The 21,696-nt window shown below is 34.2% G+C and overlaps 1 protein-coding gene across 9 annotated transcripts in view; it reads right to left on the reverse strand.

Moving 5' to 3' along the window:
* Nucleotides 1-21,696, reverse strand: part of TUSC3 (tumor suppressor candidate 3) — a 144,824-nt gene that overhangs the window by 48,046 nt on the left and 75,082 nt on the right. For all 9 annotated transcript variants that reach the window (XR_011235238.1, XR_011235237.1, XM_069485205.1 and 6 more), the window contains one exon: nt 20,214-20,303. Coding sequence is in view for 7 of the 9 variants with exons in the window: in XM_069485205.1 (XP_069341306.1) it covers nt 20,214-20,303 (90 nt within the window). In the remaining 2 variants the exon portion in view is untranslated. The remainder of the gene's footprint in view (nt 1-20,213; nt 20,304-21,696) is intronic.

The following is a 21,696-nucleotide window of genomic DNA, read 5'->3' on the forward strand; positions in this document are numbered from 1 at the left end:
CAAAAAATGTTTCAATTAAATATTAATGCACTGTTATGGGCTGAATTGTGTTCCCCATGCCTGAAGTCATAGGTTGAAGTCCTTCCTAATCCTCAGTACCTCATAACATGACTATTTTAAGATGTTCTTTAAAGAGGTAATTAAGATTAAATGAGGTCATTAGGATGGGCCCTAATCCAATATAACTAGTGTCTTTATAAAAAGAGAAGATTAGGACACAGACATGCACAGAGAGAAGGCCATGTAAAGAAACAGGGAGGAGAAGGCAGCCATTCATGACTCAAGGAAAGAGGCCTCAGAAGAAACCAACCTTGCTGACACCCAGGTCTCAGACGTCTAGGCTTTAGAATCACGAGAAAATTTCTGTTGTTGAGACTGCCTAATCAGTGGCATTTTATTATGGCAGCCCTGCCAAACTAAAACATACATTACAAATGGCAAAAATTACTGTGAGTTTTCTTAAAATCTTTTAACCGATGACACCAATGATATATATTCTTATTGTCAGCTTCCTTTTGAAGAATAGTAATATCATGTTCAGATTTTACTTTTAAAAAGTAATATTACAGTGCTTACAAGCATGTAAATTGTACACACATTATTTATATTTACAAGGGGACATATGCATGTAGAAGCACAGAAATTGGAAGTATCCACACAAAACTGGAAACCATGGTTACCTTTGGAACAAATTTGATAAACTGGGAAGAAAGTCATAAAAGGGAGGCTTTTTTTTCTTTTATGTGTCTATGTATTATTTGAATCTTTTACAACTTCTACAAAAAATCATTTGTGGATTATTTAGGGATTAACATATTTTTTTTAAAAAAGCAAAAATATTTATTATTGCCATCAAGGAGTTTATACTATTCTAAAAAAATAACTTACAAATGCTGTGGAAAAATAAACTTCTTAAAATGACTGAAAAATGTCTGTCTTAACAAAATGGAACTACCTGGTGACCTTAGAGAATGTAATTTTCAATGGAGCGATGGGTACGGGAGCCAGACTAAAGTGCCCTGAGGAGTGAACAGGAAATAAAGAAACTTAAACATAGATAACTCTTTTAGTAGCTCACATAAGAAATCAGGGCATCTAAAGCGATCTTTAGTATGAAGTGGGAAGACTAGGATACAGGTGTGCTAGTGAGAAACTTTAGGAATAAACACTGTGGAATATATTCGATCGAAACCTTACTTCTGACTTTCTGCAATATTGTCCAAGTAGCAGCCAAGGTGATAGAGCTTAGTAGGATTAGTGATCAGCAAGGAAGATATGGTTGAAACGAAAGAGGATGGAGATTCTGGAGAAAGAATTCTTAGTATCCTTTGGAGACCATGTAAATGCCTTTTAAAAGAGTGATGTAGAATAGGGAAATAAAAAACATCTAAGAAAATGGATAAGGAATAAAGATTAGAATAAGCAGGAATGAGAGAAGAGAAGTAGATGAAGTTGAACTCAATGTGAATTTCAAGTGCAACATCTTGGTTTTGGAATTGTTATAATTTTTGATAAAGTTTCTAATAGTTTCCCAATGAATGGGTTAAGTGGAATGAATAGGTAAGTAACAAAATTTAAAAAGAAAAATAATATAAAACCAGTGTGTTAAAAGAATCAATAGCATGGGTGCTCTGAACAAAGGCACTTAAAAAAAAAAAAAAAGGAAAGATTTTATCACGTCTGAAGACAGAATGAGTTAGATGACCTCTAAAGTCCTTTAAGACCCTCTGATCTTATTTTTCCAATAAGTTATTATATGATTGTCTTCAGTATTTTAAAATAATAGATGATGCCTTCTAAAAAGAATATAAATGACACAACGAATATTCAATCCTAAAAATAAAAAATATAACACCATGTAAAGAAACTGTGAACATCAACTTAATGTTTTTTTCTCTTGAAAAGATTAAAAAATTAAGGGCTGAACAATTATTTATCCCACAAAATTAGGATTAACATATCATCTGCTTGATACTACAACATTTTTCTTTAACAAATCACAATGATATGTATTGACAATGTTCATAAAGGTAGTTTCTTGTTTTATGACTTCCTTTTAGTTCCTAAAAGTGTAGTAAAAATCTGACTACCACGCTAAGGGGAAGATGAAAGTATGTATTTTAAAATATATTCCCAAATTGTAGAATAATTTAATTGTCAATGAAAAATTCTCAAGTGGGAAGCTTAATTTAATATACACATAAAAATTTGCAATTTCAAAATATATTTGCAATTAACATTATTCTTATGGATATAAACAAAGTACTATTGTTCATTAAAAGGTATTTCTTGAGCAAACCAAACGAAACATAGACAAAACTGTTTATAGCCTTAATTTGCTTAGCAAACCATGTCTACACAGTGCAATAGTAAACTTATCTAAAGATGATGTTAAACTAACACAAATTCCATAATTAAGAGTCTTAATTAATGCTTAATGCAATTTAAAAATATATCTATGTACCTTTTTTTCTTTCTAAAACCTAGTAATCTCTTTTCTGAGCTAAGCTTTTGGTTTAGAAAAAGTAAAATAAATTATCAATGGCACAGATCCTTCGACATTATGTTTATCCTTTTGATCTTCCAAATAATGTTTGAGGAAAAAGCAGAATCTTCTATGCCTAAGGAATAATTCTGGGAATCCTAGAAGAGAAGGAAGAGATTCCCTAAATTATCACCTCAGTTTAAGGAGTTCAACCCTCAGGAGAAAATTACAGGAATTTTTCAGAAGACATTTTCCATTACTTTTTATTGCCAAGGAAAATGCTGATAGTGAGGGAAGATTATAAGAAAAAAGGGGAGAGGGAAGAAAAAGTAGGTAGCAGTTATGGGAATAATGTTTATAATATCTGCATTACCAGAAGCAAGCCTGGATTTAGAGCACCAGTTCTTAAATTTACTGTACATAAGACTCAGAAAACTTCCAGATTGGCTTTTCTCCAGTCTTTTTATTTCTTAATAAGAGAACTGTATTACTGTTGAGCTAATATTACTAAAAGAAAACTTTTTTCAGTGCTAACCTATAAGCTATGCATTGACTACAAATCTGCCTACCTGACCTTCCAAAACAGATTTGTTGGTTTTTCCAAACTCTTCTAAACTTAATACTATGTAACATTTGGCTTATCTCTCTTTTCTAGTCAGGCTGTTTTTTTCTGTATAGTACACATCATTTTTATTTCTGCCTTCTGGTCTTAATGTATGATCACTTATCAATTAGAGTTTTTTCTATCTTCTTTTGAACCAATTCAAATATGACCTGTCAAATCTAAATTAAGTACCACTTTCTCAATGAAGCTTTTTACAGCACTTCACTCCACACAGATCTTTTCTAATCTGAAACTCTACTGTAATTGTAAGTTGGAATCACCCAGTTTATACTTACTTATATATGGATTTGGATTGTTTTCTGCTTCACTTTTTTTTACTCTCATGACTCCAAATGTCTCGTTAAGTTCTTGAAACAGGAGCCTTGCTTATAACCTCCAAAGTATCTAGGATAATGCTAGACAGAAAGCATTACTAAATAAGTGTTGATTGACAATTCAACCAAACTGTTTACCTAAAAACTCAATGTTTTACTTTTCTTTCCCACCAAAATTCTTAGTTATGGCATACATTATCAACTTGTTCCCAAAGCAATCTCAAAACCATTTCAATCCTCTCCTCTCAAAACTGTTCATTTATTATCCTTTGAAGTTCCATAATTACCACTCTAGAATCACTACCATACTTTTTATCCAGGCACCCATTATCTGTTGCCTCAGTCTCCAAACTCCTCTTTGTATGTCACTTTCCTAAAATACAAATCTGTTCAAGCAGCTCAAAAGTTTACAGGCTTCTGGTAGCCGAATACCTATAAGAGCTAGTCTAAATATCTTAGTGTGGCACACGAGGCTTTTTCAAATCTGTCCCCGATCAACTTTCTCGGTATCACCCAAATGGTATTCAGTTTACTCCATTTACTCAAAATTTATTACCCTGAACCTCCTAATAACTTTACATGCCCCTATGCCTTTAGGTATTTTCTTTATTATGTTACTTTGTCCAGAGGAGTGGGTTGAATGACATCACTCCCATCCCCGAAATTCACAACCACCCAGAAACTCAGTGTGTGACCTTATTTGGAAGTGGATTTAATTAGTTAAGGATTGAGATCATACTGGACCTAGGGTGGGCTCTAAATCCAATAGAAATATCTTTAAAAGAGACAGAAAAGGACACACAGAGAAACACAGAAGAAGGTGATATGAAGATGGAGGCAGAGACTAGACTGGTACATCTACAAACCAAGGAATGCCAAGAATTGCCAGTAACTACCAGAAGCTATGAGAGAGGCATGGGGTTTCTCCCTCAGAACCTCCAGAAAGAACCAACCCAGCCAACATCCTGATTTTGGACTTCTAGCCTCCTGAACTATGAGAGAACAAATTTCTGTTGTTTTAAGCTATCCAGTTTCTGCCACTTTGTTATGACAGCCCTAGAAATTAATACACCCAGTTATCCACTTGCCAAATCCCTATATAAATTTAAAGATCTTGGCTTTTCCATTTCCCTTTTCTCATCTCCTGCAGATTCATCCACACAGTAAGCTGTTGCTCCATCTTTGTTCCCATAAAAATATACTCAACGCTATATTTAACTGTCACCAAGTTTCACGGTTGCTGTCTATTTACATATCATTAACTGAGAGCATATCAAGAGAGAAAAATGACTCATTGTTCTTTGACTTCCAGTATTTAGTGGTGCTTCATATAATAGCCAATCAAGAATTACTTGCTGAAATATAAAAAGTACAGGTTTAAAATATACCAAAAGTCAAAAGCTTATAAACTCTTATATTGTATTCAATCACTGAAAAGACAGACTATATGATGGAACTGTCAATTACGATGCATACCACAGATGTTCAGGATACGAAACAAAAGCCCAACAACTTTACCCTGATTTCAGATTTTTGAAATATAAATTTAAAAGCTTATTGAGAATAGCTTGGCATAAACATTTTCCAGTCGTATATTCATTTACATTAACCTATGATCTAGTTCAGTTACTTTTTGTAGACATTATAAAAGTGGTTAAATATCAGAGAATACCATCTCATATAAAATTAGGTTAGTTTGAAAGACTTTTAATTCTCTGCTAAACAATGGTATTAAAGCTTTGAGAGACATAATCACTCAAAAAGAAAACAAAGTCAGTATTCAGAAAAAAAAATGGAGTCTAAAACCAACGAAGTATATGCATTTTATAGACAATAAATGATGATTTATAATATCATTCAATGATCAAAACTAGCATTCTTCTAGTTATCATTGTTTTTATGTTACTTTGGATGGCTCAATCAATTTCTTAAGTTCCTATATACAACTCCACTTCCCAAATTTAAAAGCACAAAATGATAAAGAATAAAATTGACAGTTGAAATATATGTTTCTCTGGAAGTATTTTAGTTTCCCAAAATGTTGAAATTGCTATACGAGAGAAGTGTTCAGAAGATGTTCATCATCATATCTTTGCACAATCAAGAGTACAATTATAATTCATATTTCATCCATGCTGAAGGCAAAATTATGATTTTATTTTCAAATTATGAAATATTTATTGTATTAACATCTCATATTACAACCCATTTTTCAGTATGAACAACACGAAATTGATAATACTGGTATCTTTTCTTTACTCCTGCAAACATAATTTCAGAGTAGAAGCTTCTTCTATTGACATTTCAAACTCTTCCTAAGTATTCACATCATGACTTTGACATCTATTTGAATGATAACAGTCATAAAAAAGTTTGAAGGATACTTTCATAATTACCTTATTTAGAACCAATATTTTAACACCTAATTCGATGACAAATCTATTTCATTTCCTAGGGAAAGCACCTCAAAACAGAATGTTGTTCATGAGAAATTACATTTTCTTTTCCTTTGCTTTCTCAACTGACTTACTGATTAAATATAAATAATACTACTAGGATATAAAATGAAAATAAGCAGACATATATACAAATATATATCAAAATATACCATATGTATATGCCTTAATAATCATTAATTATTTACTGAAAATTAAACGGAGCATTATACAATACTTTATCAGGAGTACTGAGACAACAGCAAGAATTGCCTGGTATCTAGATTAAAATCTAGTTCAATTAGGTATAAAAGATAACTATTTCAGTTAGACTCACTACTGAAATTTGAGAGATTCAACCATATACAATATGAGCATCTTTAAAGATTATATTTAACTAGAATCCAAAATCCAAACTTACATAAAAAAACAAACAGTAGGAAACGGATGCCTTAAATATGATCTCTGTTGTGTCACAGAACAGGGATTCAAGGTTTACAAGCAGAAAAGGGAATATAGCTTTACCTGATAAGACTTAGAGCATGAAACAGGGGATGAGAGCCAAAAGAGAAGCTATTTCTGCAATACTTAAAAATATGGCTGACTGAAAATGATCCACCTGTCATTCTCTCTATGTCCCAAACATCATAGATCTGTAGCTAAAAAAAGAAAAGAAAAAGAGAGGAAGGGACAGATGGAGAGACAGACACGGGGGTGGTGGGTGAGGGAATTGAAAAAAAAAAAAAAATGAAAAGAAAGTTTCCTCTAACTGGCAGTAGGAGTCCTGTGGAGAAGCAGTGTTAGAGTCTAGTTTATAAGCTGCCATATACTGAATGAGAACAAAGACCCAATAAAGCTGTGTGGCTATCTTTCTAAAAAATAAATGATTCTTTTAAAAATGTCAGATCATCTCACTCCTCGGCTTATTATCCTCCAAATGGCTTCCACCTCACTTAGATTAAAGTCCAAATTCCTAACCAGAGCTTGTAAGGCCTTATATAGTATGCATGCCAAAGCACTCTCCTGCCCCTGCCCCACACCCACACACACAGCCTGTAACTCTAACCTCATCTACCACTGTCTCTTTCACTCTCCTTACACCACCATACTGGCTTCCTTGCTATCAAAAAAAAAAAAAAAAAAAAAGAAAGAAAATTAAAAAAAAATTGTTAAGAATGTTTCCACCTCAGGGCCTTTACACGTGCTGTTTCTTCTTCTTCCATAGATTATATAAATCACTCTCTCATTTCCTTTAGGTTTCTGCTTTAATGACTCCTTTTCAGATATGCCTCTCAGAATAGTGTATAAAAAAGCATTTCCCCCAACCTCCTAACACTCTGCTTTATTTTTCTCAAAGTACTTATTACCACCTGACATATTTGGTTTTTCATCGTCTGTGTTCCTTGGCTAAAATAACAGCTTTAAGAGGTTAGGAGGTTTATCTATTTCGTTCATCACTTAATTTACAATGACTAGTCAAGAGTGCTTAGCAGCCTGAATAGAACAATGCCCAGCACACAGTAGACCCTCTTTAAACTTCTGTTGACTGGATAAATGAACAAATGAATATAAGGCTGCCCAAAACTGTTATTTTCAGCATCACTAATTAATATAAAATGACTGAAACTTTGAATTCTCCAACTCATCTGCAACCCAAAGTACATTAAATTTGAAGAAGAAATTCCTACTTAGAATAGTTCAGAAAAAGAAATTAAAGTATAGAGTAGTTGGAATATATTGTTTGTTTTACCTCTATTTCCATAATATTATAATCTATAATTAATTAGGCTCAAGTCACATATCTCTTTAAAGTTTACAGCTATATTAGTGTCCCCTGCTATTTCTTCTACCACGTTCTTGAATTCATAAGGAGTTTAGAAAGACACTTTCTTTCCTAATAATAATAAGCCATGCAACTAAAATGAGATTCTGTGATCACTTGGGGAACCAACATACAAGAATATCTCAGCAGTTCTTCCCTATACTGGGGTCTAAATTAAACAAACAATATAGCAAGATAATCTCAAATGCTGCCTCCATGGCACAGCTGTTTTCAGTTTCAAGAAAAGAAGGCCTAGTAGAGTCAAAGGTGTTGTGTCTTTCCCTGCTTAAGGGTAATCAAATGCCACAGGACTGTCTAAGCATACAGGAAATCCAAAAGCTATCCATTCACTGGAGCTTCTGCTGACAATATTTCTAACCTCTTTTTTGAAACCACTAACTCCGACGGGAGATCACTTGAGGAATACACTGGTTTTTCTCTTTTAACTTACAGAAGCATGGTTTTGACGTACACAAACTCAATACAAACACTTTCTTAGACCATTCACTTTTAGAGGTACAGATAGGAAGGGAACAGCAACGGTTCTTTTCTAACTTAGTAAACAGGGACAATATACTTTTCAGCATCATGCACATGAACAGCTTCAACTCATTTCTCTCGAACTTTGATATTATCATTTTCAACTATGCCTTGAAATGCTGAAACCAAGCTATTAGAAAAGCTACAAAAAAGTTAGTTTCATTTTTGCTGTTGTTGTTTTTTTCTGTTTATTAAGTAATATAAATCTGGTACCCAGAAAGAAAGATAATACTTCTACTCATCCCTGTTCAGAACACATCTGGAAAATAGTATTCAACTTGAACACAGCGTTATTAATAATGGCACTGACAAACCAGAGAGCCAAACAGAGAACAGTAATGAGGATGGTCTGCAACATGACAGCAGTTGAAGGAACTGGAGATAGGCTGCCTAGGAAAAAGTCCAGTAGGATAACCCACCTCAAATATTTGTTCAGCTAATATGAGGAACTTAGAACGCATTTATTCATGAGATTCCAGAGGGAGAAGAAAATACTGTAAGGCATTTCAAAGGAACAGTTTTTGGCTCAATATAAGAAACATATTCCCAACAAATAAAGCTTTCTAAAGCTAAAATTAGCTGTCTCATGAGAAAGCAAGTTCCCTATCATTTAAATTGTTTAAGAAGAGGCTCAACAACTATTACTTAATATGGATGTTATAAAAGAGTTTCTTCTTACTTAAACACTGGATTCTGCTTTGGTAACATTAGAGTCTCTTTCATCTATGAGATCTATGAAAGGTCTCTCAAGAGTAAATGACACAGTTAAAAATAAAGTCCACAAAAATAAGCCCCATCAGGCCTCGAGAACAGAATCTCTTTATTTTTACCCCATATACCCCCCAATTGGTCCCTTATATAACGGTTCTTCCATTCTCAGCACATTGCCTTCATCTTAGTAATGGCCTTAATAACTTGAAATCCATCAACAAGTTCTTAACTTATTTCTGAGAACTGAGACCATCTGTGTCAACATGACTTAATAGTTCGGTCAAGGAAATCTTTGGCAAAGATAAAAATATAAACCAAAGAAATAACCTCACTGTTTGTTTCAGAAAATTCTTAAAGATCACTCTATCAGAGACAATAGTCTGCATACCTAGATAAACAGCTTACTTTAAGATTCTTGCCTCACAGTATCCAACAAACTTGAATTATTCTACCACAAAATTTGCCTAATCCACATCAGCTGCCTCCCTTGAAAAGCCCATTGTAAAACATCTGAGCCCAGATCCCAAAGCCCTGTAAAATCCTACTTCTGCAAGCAGAGATAATTTGACTTCCTCTTTACTAATTCGGATGCCCTTTCTTTCTTTCTCTTGCTTGTCTGCTCTGGCTAAAACTTCCAATATTATGTTCAATAGAAGTGGTGACAGTGGGTATTCTCATCTTGTTCCAGTTCTTAGGAGGAATGCTTTCAACTTCTCCCCATTTGGTATGATGTTGGCTGTGCGTTTGTCATATAGGGCTTTTTATTATTTTGAAGTATGTTCCTTTTATGCTGAGTTTTTTGAAGGTTTTTATAATGAAGGGATGATGGATTTTATCAAATAGTTTTCCACATCTATTGCAATGAACACATGGTTTTTGTTTTTATTAATAATTCTGCTTATGTGGTGAATCACATTTATTTACTTATGTATGTTAAACAATCCTTGCACCCCTGGAATGAAATCCGCTTGATTGTGGTGAATGATCCTTTTGATGTGCAGTGGGATACGATTTGCTAGTATTTTGTTGAGGATTTTTGTGTCTATGTTCATCAAATATATTGGTTGGTAGTTTTCTTTTTTTGTTGTGTCCTTTCCTGGCTTTGATATCAGGGTGACACTGGCTTCACAGAATTTAGGGAGGATGCCCTCCCTCTCAATCTTTGGGAACCATGTTAGAATGGTCTCTAATGATCTTTTGTATTTCTGTGGTGCCGACTATAATGTCTCCTTTTTCATTTCTGATTGTGTTTATTTGGATCTTCTCTCTGCTTTTCTTAGTTAGTCTAGCCACTGGTTTATCAATTTTGTTTATTTGTGCAAAGAACTAACTTTTCATTTTCTTGATCCTTTGTATTATTTTCTTTGATCTCTATTTCATTTAGTTCTGCTCTGATCTTTGTTATTTCTTCTGCTAAGTCTTGGTTTGTTCTTGTTTATCTAGTTCCTTAAGGTGCAATGTTATGTTATTAATTTGTGATCTTTCTACTTTTGTGACATAGGCATTTAATGCTATAAATTTCCCTCCTAGCATTGCTTTTGCTGTATCCCACAGGTTTTAGTGTGTTGTGTTTTCATTTGTTTCAAAAATTTTCACTTTCTGTCTTTATTTCTTTGCTGATGAGGGGTATTTGGACTCTTAGAATTTCATTACCTAAGCTTCTCTTCTCACTGCAATCTTGTCCTTTTTTCAATTTAAGGAACATGCAAAGGACAGGTATTTAATCTCTACAACCAATAATAGATTCTCTAGAAGAGTATATTGTAAGGAGATTGCAATATTAGAATTTCCTTTATGCTGATACCAATCCTGCTTATAAAAATTAGCTAGCAAGACATTATATATAGATTTTGTTGTTGCTTGTATAATTCTTGATTCTACGGCACTTGGTAAAAAAAAAAAAAAAAAACTATTACAAAAGGGTGATCTATTTTACCTCTAAGTGCTTTGTAAAGCATTGAATTAGAATTTTCCAGTGCTTTAGTTACTGCCTAGTACAAAGTCTATACTCTTTGTAAACTGTACTAACAAGCCACAAAGTATTTCAATGGCTTTTCACTTTTGTTACATTATTTTCTCATCTTGCAAACTCATATTAGAGGGAAAATGTCATGTGTTATCAGGATCTAATGTTGATTAGAAAATCCAACCATTAATTAATAACAAAGTAAGTTTCATTCTCCATTTAATCGTCTTCCTAGAGTAAGTATCACTTTTAAAGGTCATATCATTATCTCATACCATATAACCACTACTAATATTAGGTTTTATGATAGATTTTGATTACTGACAGTTGGACAGTTTTTAAAAAATCCAAGTAGCGTGCAGTTTTACTAGCATTAATGAAACAGTACAGATTGAGGACAGGAAAGCAAGAGTGAGAGAGAAGTATCAAGGATTGTTTTAAAGTTTCTAGAAGTATGGTAAATGGAATGCTACGAGAAAAATGAGAAAAAACTTTCTTTAAAATGAAAATGCCTTTAGTAATGACTTAATCAGTAATGAAGTATAAATTATAACTTAATGAAGAGTTATTACAGTTAAATAACTGCTACTTATATTTACAGTGTATTTTAATAAACTTGTTAGTTGTTTAAAATATGCTGAAGATGATCCAAGCTTTCAGAACTTAATATATTAACCAAAAAGCAAACTGGAAAAAATAATAATTTCTAGTTATCAAAGCCTAAAACATAAACAATATAAGAACATAATGAATATGTATCATAGTCAAAAGTATGAAAAACATTTTGTTTTCACATACTAACGAGGAAATGGAATAGAAGAAATATCTCAAATATCAAAATATAGTATCAGATATAGTAATAGCAATACGATAATAGCAAATGTTATTCTGAGATTGAATAGTTTCAAACAATTTAGGTGTCATAGAGATTACCTTAATTATAATGGGGGCATTTCTTCTTCATAAATGAGGTTTGAGATGATCTCATATAATGGGAGAAAATATTTCTGAAGATTTATACTTTATATTTTGAACTTGAAACTAAAACTTAAAGATTTAATAAGTACATAAACTAAAAATCAAATCTCAGACAAAATATATAGTTACTACTTATTTAATAGTGTTCCCTTTATTGTAAAAATGACTATTTTCATTCTTTTAGTGAAAGAAAACTGCAATGCCACCCAACTTTCAGAGCTTCCTACAGATGCTTCCAAAATTTGATGTAGGATACAATAATTTTATTTCTTGGCAGAAATAAAATGTTGCTTTTCATAGTAATTGCTTCTTTGGGCGAAAATTAAAGCATTTTTGCATTATTAACACAGCAGCTCTGCTAGTACATCTATTATAAAATTCATTTTACGAACGAGGCTTACCTGAATATTATAAATTTCATCAGTTTTTTAAAGTTACATCTTCAGGGATAAAATAAAAGATTCTGAGTTACGGTATAGGCAAACAATGTTTTAAATTGTTTTTAAACATTTTATAGTACACAGAAACTCTGCATTTCAACACAGTTTGGGGTAAATCCAAATTAAATATATTTTGGATAAGTCCAAAAGTTTTCAAACAGATTACGCTTTAGCATATGTAAGCAGTAAACAATTACAACCCGTATAAGGTAAATTATTAAATACACTAAACATAGATATTATATAGCTAGAAATAATTTCATAAATAATAATCTTTACACTGTATATGGTAGATAGTCCCCTAGTGTGTAAAACAAAATAAATTTAAAATACTTTCTGAGATTACTCCAAATAAAGCAAATAACAAAACAAAAATGATAACATTTTTTTTTTTTATTTATTTTTTATTTTATTTTTTTTTTTGAGACAGAGTCTCACTCTGTTGCCCAGGCTAGAGTGAGTGCCGTGGCGTCAGCCTAGCTCACAGCAACCTCAAACTCCTGAGCTCAGCGATCCTCCTGTCTCAGCCTCCCGAGTAGCTGGGACTACAGGCATGCACCACCATGCCCGGCTAATTTTTTCTATATATATTTTTAGCTGTCCATATAATTTCTTTCTATTTTTAGTAGAGGTGGGGTCTCGCTCTTGCTCAGGCTGGTCTCGAACTCCTGAGCTCAAACGATCCGCCCACCTCGGCCTCCCAGAGTGCTAGGATTACAGGCGTGAGCCACCGCGCCCGGCCAAAAATGATAACATTTTATAAATGCCTAGGGGAACACAGGCAGCATTATCAACCTAAATAATTAATAAAATGTACATAATCCATTATGTCTGGTCATTTTATGTGCACTTTCTTTTGCTCATGCATTCATTCATTCATTCAAAAAGTATATATAACTTTATAAAGATGAATAAAATTCTGATTCTGTGATCAAGATATTTTCAATTAAAAAAGTTGGAGAATGATGGCAAACTAGAAGCACAGCACTCGGCCCACTCACAAACACAAAAAACAACAAACAACTACATTTTAATGAAAATAATGAAGGAGAATGCCTCAGTACACCAGAGGAATAACAGAAACCCTGGTGCACACAGAAACACAGGATGGCCACGTGGAGAAGGGAAGGAAACACTGGACCTCTACCCACCCCATCCTCTAATAGGAATCAGCCAAGAACCAGGAGGAATGCCTCCCTATGGCAAAGAGGTAAGCAAGGAGATCCTAGCGATGCCCATCAGTACCTTGGATACCTACAGACCCCACCACTGGGGGACCCTAAGCCCAACTGAGAGAGCTGCCTGGAGTCCACTCAGCTGTGTTCCCCTCAGAGGAGGAGCCAACACTGTATCCCGCTCCCTGTGGCCCATGCAGCTACTGTGCTATATCATCCTATAACTGCAACTATGGTTGGAATGTGTCTTGCTCTGGGGGCACGTAGCCAGGCTCCCCTTCACTCCTGAGGCTGAGCTGTTGCCAAGCCACCCCCACCTGGTGGCCTAGCCCCACATTCCCAAGGCAAGCTCCGTGGTGGAGGTGGAGCTGTTCCACCTAACCCTCCCTCTACCCCCTTGGGCCATAGCTGAAGCTACACACTCCCTCCTAGAAAACCCGTACCTTGGTGGAGTTGCTCCAAACACCCCTCCCAGTCTCTTTTGCACCCTGCCCCTCAGAACTCAAACTGATGCTACACATGGCCTCCTGAGGCAATGGAGCTTTGGTGGAGACACTCCATATACTCCTCCTATTCGCTTCTGTGTCCTGCACCACCTGTGCCAAAGCAAAAGCAACCCCAGGCATCCCAGGAAAACGATGCCTTGGTCACCCAGAGCAGTCATGTGGTACCTTACCTCCTCGGTAAAGAGTACCTTAGCCATTTAGAGCAGTCATCTTCTCTGGTGCCTAAGTTGAAGCAGGGCCCTACATCCCAGGATATGGTGCTTTGGCCACCCAGAATGGTCACACACCCCAGTACCTAAGCTGAAGCAGCAACATTTATTCCAGGGAAGCAGTTCCTGGGCTGTCCAGAAAAGTCATGGTTCCTCAGTCCTGAGCTGAAGTGGCATAGCAACCCATGAGGAATTGACGTCCTGGCCAAGCTGAGCTGCTACACATCCCAGAGCTGAGCTGTTATATACCCCATGTCTCAAGAAAACAGAGCAGTGGCTGAGCTGACACACGTGGCCCTGCAAACCAAGTAACTTTAGTACCCTGCTTCTCTGGAGCTAGACTAACTCCCTAGAGTCTGAGCTGTGGAAACACCTCTTTTCCTGGGAAGCATAGTCATTTGTGTGCTGGTACCTACCCACAGAGGGCCCAAACGATAGTTGTGCTTCACTATTCTAGGATGCTTAGCTGCCACTGCACATGGCCTCACAAAGTCTGGATACTGCCAACCCCCACCATCCTAGGTTCTAGACTCACTACTACAGTGTTTACTGGATAAAAAAAATAAAGGAATGAATAAATGAGATGGCAGAATCTCAATTCCAAACACTACTATAGTTTTCTGCACATCTTTAGTATGTCAATTACTCTTGTCTTGCTGATTTTTTGGTTTAAAAAATTTCAGGATAATGTTAACATTCTTTTCTCTGATGGTATGAAGATTACAATAAAACTACCGAATAGTCTTTGTAAATATTTCTATTGAAAAATATAATACTTATATTTAATTTAAATAAGTCTATACAATTTTCAACTTATGACTAAAAATGGGATGACAGTACTCTTAATATGTCCCTCAAAGAGCTAGCATGTGCAAAATCCCTGGGGCATGAAAAAGTGCCAAACTGGAGAAAATTTAAGCCTATTACGGCTGCCTGTGACATGGAAAAAGTACCTTATTAATGATAAATTTTAGATTAAATCAGCAGCATGTCATTTTGCAATGACATGCTTTTGCATGTACAAGCAGAACACAATACTTAAGGATATATCACAGTTTTATTCACAACTGAACTACAGTGCAGTGAAAAATTTTGAATTATATATGATAAACCAATAGCAATCCTCGGGCAGCAGCTAAAATCCAAATCTTAAAAAAAAGGAACAATGCGTTTATTCACAGTGGGGTTTATAACCTAAGTATAAGCTTTATTTCATTAAATGCATTTCATTAAAGATGATTATTTTTATAACAACCAAAATTGTTTCTAGGTCCTATGTAACCATACAATGGTGTAGCTTCCCTTTAGCTACACAGTAATGACTGCTTTTGTGATGACTTTCATGCTGTTAAGTGGACCATTAGTACTTGCCTTGTGCCATTACATAGCATCTTAATAGTGACAAACAAATAAACTTGCAAATCAGCACAGCATAATACTGCCTGCACTATTAATTTTCTTTACATTCTCTGCATTCATTTGGATTTAAGTTCAATGAAGAAAAATTTCATTAGTATTTTCAGGTTTTTTTCTAGACATGTTTTATTTCATAATATATGAAAATGTGAACAGAGTCACTAACCTTACAAATACCTTTAAATTTTTAAAAAACTAAGAACTAAATGAAGACCCAACAATATACTGGAGTATATTGTTTTATTAAGCTTGTCTGGTCCAATTAGCTCAGTCCAGTTAGAAAATTAAGCTATTAAAGATAGAATGAGAAGTTCAGAGCTGACACAGGCCTATTATATATCGATTCGGTTGACAGCCACAAACTATGTGCCATTCTGATTAGTGTTTCTCCCAGTGCACATTGTTGATTACAAGTTGAATGTGCAGAAGGGATAAATGACTCAGAGGACTGAAATGGACAGATACCACTCCAGAAAAACACAATTCAAAACACAGGACCTATTGACAGAGCATCAGTAAGAAACTTTCCATAAGGGAAAAAATTATCTATCCATACATATTTAAGAATTTAAAAATGTGTAATAAAGAAAAAATTTCTCTTAAAGAGACAGATGTTCTTAAATATGTATATATTCTTAAATATTTTTTCTGCAGGATTATTTACAAGACATATACAACTTAGCTTAAAAAATAAAATTATCCATAATTGACGAAACATTTTAAGTAATATGTATTGCTATTTTTTTCAGAGCACATTATCTTTAAAATACCAATTCGAAAGTGTGTTTTTGACTGGGTGTGGCAGCTCATGCCTGTAATCCTAGCACTCTGGGAGGCCAAGGAGGGAGGATCACTTAAGGTCAGCAGTTCAAGACCAGTCTGGGCAAGAGTGAGACCCCATCTCCACTAAAAATAGAAAAAATTAGCCAGGCGACCAAAAACAGAAAAAAATTAGCTGGGCATGGTGGCATGGTCCCTGTAGTCCAGCTACTTGGGAGGCTGAGGCAAAAGGATCACTTGAGCCCAGGAGTTTGAAGTGGCTATGACCTAGGCTGATGCCATGGCACTCTAGCCCAGGCAACAAAGCGAGACTGTCTCCAGGAAAAAAAAAAAAAGAGAGAAGGGTATTTTATTTTTAACTAACTGACTTTGAAAAACTTGCTACCCTTAGGTCCCATTCCAGTTATTATCCGCCCAGCTCAAAGGTTACCATTTTTCTGATGTCTAACCCACAGATTAGTTTGTCTGGTTTTTTAACTTAAAACAAATGTGGCAACAACCTAAACGTCCATCAATAGAATATAAAAATAAAGTATAGTGTACTCAGACAGTGGAACATATACAACAGTAACTACTTTTTACATGTAACAATAAGGATGCAAATAACATTAAGTGAAAGCATCCAGACACAAAAGTGTATCTATTGTCAAATTTAATTTATTTTAATGATTTATTCCAATATGGGGAAAAATTATATTTTTATAAACTATAAAGGAGTGAAGTTTCTGATGAAATTAATCTTTGCAAATCTTTTTAAATATCTTTGTTACAGGTTTAAATTTCATCATTTCTATAACTTTGTGATTAAGGTGGTGATAAGCTGAGACAAATACATTTGAAAATTAGATGCAAATTTGAGGGAAAAGCTTTTTTCTTCTATAAATAAAGAGTTAGGTACGGTGCCACATGCCTATAGTCCCAGTTACTTGGGAGGCTGAGGTGGGCCAATCACTTGAGCCCAGGAGTTCCAGCTTGGGCACATAGTGAGATTCTGTTTCTAAAAATAAATTATTAATTAATTAAATATAAACATAGAAAATTCTAGTTTCTTAATGTGTTCGTCTGTGCCATCAGAGTACCTTTTCTCAAGGGGCATGTCAACCTCTGCATGCAAAATAGTAATATAAAAATGTGGAGGGGAATAAAAAATTTTCTAAATCATTAAAGAGAACTTCTCTTTAATCTATACCTTGAAATAAATGTTCTGGTAACATTAAGGTTACTGATTCACACTAAATTAACACTAACATGTCAATCCTGTTTGTTATTCTGCTAACTAGTGAGAAAAAAATTTAAAAGGACAATTCTGATAATCCAACTTAAGAAACAAAAGTCTCCTAGAATGAGTCTACTATAATAATTTAATAAAATATTTATTGGGGATTGGCTACAGTATACCCAAGTTTTACAGACAGAAAATAGCTTAAGAGAAAACTCTCTAAGAATTTGACTAATAAGAAGATATAAGAAATATTAAACAGTAGTTTACTAAAAGAAAGCATATAATACCTAAATCGATTAACTATATGTTCACAAATATGTAAAGGGAAGTAGAGACAATTTCCAATATAATTAAGAAGAAATGCATTTCAGAGGGATGGCAGATTAGGTGAGATTGGAAGGGTGGGTATGATTCAATAGAAGTAGAAAAAATTCCAGGAATGGAAGTAGCAAAATAAGTATTTAGGAAAAAAGGAACAGTACAAATAGGCTAAACACTGAGTTTCTTTGCAAAGTAGTAAAGGTGTAAGTTTGAAAAGAAAAATTACAATAGGCAGGAAATGGAGAGCCAATTAAGATTTCCAACTTCAATAGCTCAGCTCCACACATATCAATATCATACCTATAATCAGGGTATGCTTTAGGAATATTCATTTGTGCCCTAAAATACTCATCTATGTACCCTAGTGCCTGATATGTATTCAGTAGTCAAGAGATGGCGTCTGTTGTGGTTGTTGTTATTGTTATCAGCACAAACTTCTTTGGCACTTACTCCGTTAAACTGAATGTAAGGGCTAGCGCCTCACAAATTACCAATGAGTTGGTGAAACGGTAAGAAGATGAAGATTACAGTGATACATTAAAACATTTCATAAAAACGTTGATCAATCTTTCATATACTTAACAAACCATAAACAATAATAAAAAGCAATGCCTTGTTTTTAACATAAGGAACACTCTTTTAGAAGATCAGAAGACAGTAATGAAAAATTTGTGAGATTTCCTGAATTTATAAATTTAAGTATCATTAACAAAGTAGTGATCAAATCTTTGCATCACGCTCTTCTCTATGTAATAGAAACGTATCAGTGACAAAAACAGATAAAATCCATGCTGTCAGGAGCTTATATATTATTGGGGTCGTGGCAAAAGACAGACTATTAAAAATAACACAATATGTAAATTATAGAGCACATTAAAGTCATTAGTGTTGTGGAGGAAAAACAAAACAGGAAAGGTGGAGGGAGAACATGGGGATTGGGGAGGAGGATGAGAGGAAAAGCCACATTTATAACCAGTGTAGTCAGGAAAGGGTCTCACTGAGAAGACTGCATTTGTGTGAAGACTTAAAGGCAAGAGAGTAGTTTATTGCTCTGTAATTACTTCCAATTATTTTTCTTTGTAATAACTTAATTTTGAATATTGATGCCTTTCTGAAATTACTCTTCTCTCTAAATAACGACAGATTTCAAAAACATATTAACAACAAAAACCATATCTGATTTACTATGGCAACTGATTAGCCAAATAATCCAACTTTTACTCCTTATCCTTGCCATCTATCTACAAAAGAAATCTGAAAATGTTCATAAAAATAAGAGACCAAATTGATTATTATGTTGTATTAATGACTGTAACTCTGATGATTTGCAATTAGTTTCTATAACCTGACTGAGAAGTCTGGGAACTTCAAGTAGGGATACCTACTGAAATATTTATATATGAAATGAAATGATGTTGAACACTTATTTCAAAAGAATCCATCAGCAGGTAAAAAGAAAGGGATGGAAGAATAGATGAAACAAGATTGGTTATGAGTTCATAAATGGTAAAGTTTGGTGATGGGTACAAGAGGGTGTGTCATATAATTCTCTCAAAATCTTTGTATTTTCCAAAAGAAAAAGTAGAAAAAGTTACAGAAAAAAGGAAACATATTTTGAAACTGTTATTTATCTTTACCAATACTAATATCTTTACTTAATACTAAGCCTGAAAGAGAGTATTTTGCTATGTTGATCTATCACAGTATTTCCTACTCACCAAAAGGAAAGGGAAAGCAACCAATTAAGCTATGTGAATTCAGTGGCAGTTACTAATGTGAACTCTACTACTAATTTAACAGCATATCAATTTTGCTTTTCATTTTGTGGTGAAGAGTTCCTAACTTTCTAATACGACTGCCAGGGTTCTTACAATAGCAATGTTTTTATGATTCTGTTGTGAAGAAAATTAAATTTACCATTGATGGCACACTGGCTACAAACTGTTCCTTTTTCCTCTTATGGTGTTACATGTTATTGTCATAGCAGTATATAAAGCTGAAAAAACAGTTTACACATGTATATTTGATGTGTTAGATACTAATTTTAAATTAACACTTAAAGCAGTCTCCATCCTAAAAAAACTAGTAAGTTGTGTGTGTGTATACATATATGCATGTGTATATATGTGTGACAGAGGTAGATCAGAAAGAATATATATTTTGCTTTACAAATAGATTCCTTTCTTACTAAATGCTAAACATTATTTCTGATTCCTATATTAAGCTGGGTTAAACTTCAGAATACTGATGCTTAGAAAATGCACTTACCACCTGTCCGTTGTGTGGGTTCTTATGAGCATATGGAGGTCCACGGATATGGTTCCACATCTGGCCAGAAGTCATAGCAAAGACTATACACTGAAAAACAGGGTACAATATGTCAGTATGTATACCAGAGAATACCAGAATATTGCACTTCAAAAAAAAAAATGGTCATCATAAAATTACCATTTAAAAATGATCTTTTAGTTCATCCATTAAAAAGTGTTTCACTTACTAACTGTGGGACTTTGGGTAAGTTACTCATTCTCCCTGCATCTCAGGTTCCATATCTATAAAACTAGGTTACCAACTCTGCTAAAGAGATATGTTAATGATTACACTGGATAACATATATAAAGCACCTGGCGTGGTGACAGACGATCTGATATTATGTGCTCACCTGAACCAGTCAAAAGCACAGAGGAGACCATTGATGTTTCAGTGATATTTTAAAGCACATGATAATCATCTTCTATATCCTCTAAATTTCATTCTTACATTACTTTCGATCACCAGAAGCCTACATTCTTGGATTATAGTATTTACATTTCTGTAAGTACCTAAATGCTTTCAGCAAAATACATGACACAGTAAATTCAGAAGAAGTTTACAGATGGAAGAAATCACAAAAAAGACATAGTCAGGAAAAATTCACAGAGATTATTTATATGCCTGCTGGACCTATCAGAAACATCTGTATTTGGAAAACTAATCTTGAAGATTCAAGGAATTACAGGGAGGTTAGGAGAGAGAGTGGATGAACCAGAAGTCACAGTTCAATCACTATGACTTATGTATAAGCATGTTTTGTTTAAATCACAGAGTATTTTTAAATTAATCAACTGGAACACTTTAGACTTAAATGTGTTCTTCAGGTTAAAACAGTACCTGCTGTCCTATAACTTGTCCAATCACTCTTTACTTCACCTGCCCGGCTCTGGCAAGTATTTGTGTCAAGAAAGGTTAAAGACAAGGATAAGCAATGCATGACTGGGGGCCTAAACATTCTAGGTTTGCACAATTTTAAAAGGAGAAAAAAGGATACAAAAGGGGAAAAGATGGGGGCAAATTATGATGATATCTAAGCCAAGAGAATGAGTTTAGATTCTATTCTATAACTGCTTGAGAGCCAAAGTGTTTCAACAGAAAATGATAATGACGTAACAGCTTTAGAGAGGTTAATCTGAATCCTCTTCCCTCTTTAAGAATAACTCTGAAATTAATTCAGACTTTGTAAAAGCCAGATTTGACTTACACAGATTTAGCCTAGGTTGAGATATTTTCTGAAAGTCAGGATTTTACAAAATATTCACACTTCAACTTAGAGGATACATGAGAATATTAGGCCCAGGGTAGGCACAGAGAATGACCCACCATCTAAAAAAAAATCATTTATAAATTTGCAATTGTTATGTGAGAAAAATAAATTCTTTATTTAATTCACAGGAATATAATTTCAGTAAATTTAGAGAATACATTTAAGTTGATT

The sequence above is a fragment of the Eulemur rufifrons genome, chromosome 12, assembly GCF_041146395.1.
Source record: "Eulemur rufifrons isolate Redbay chromosome 12, OSU_ERuf_1, whole genome shotgun sequence".
Lineage (NCBI taxonomy): Eukaryota > Metazoa > Chordata > Mammalia > Primates > Lemuridae > Eulemur > Eulemur rufifrons.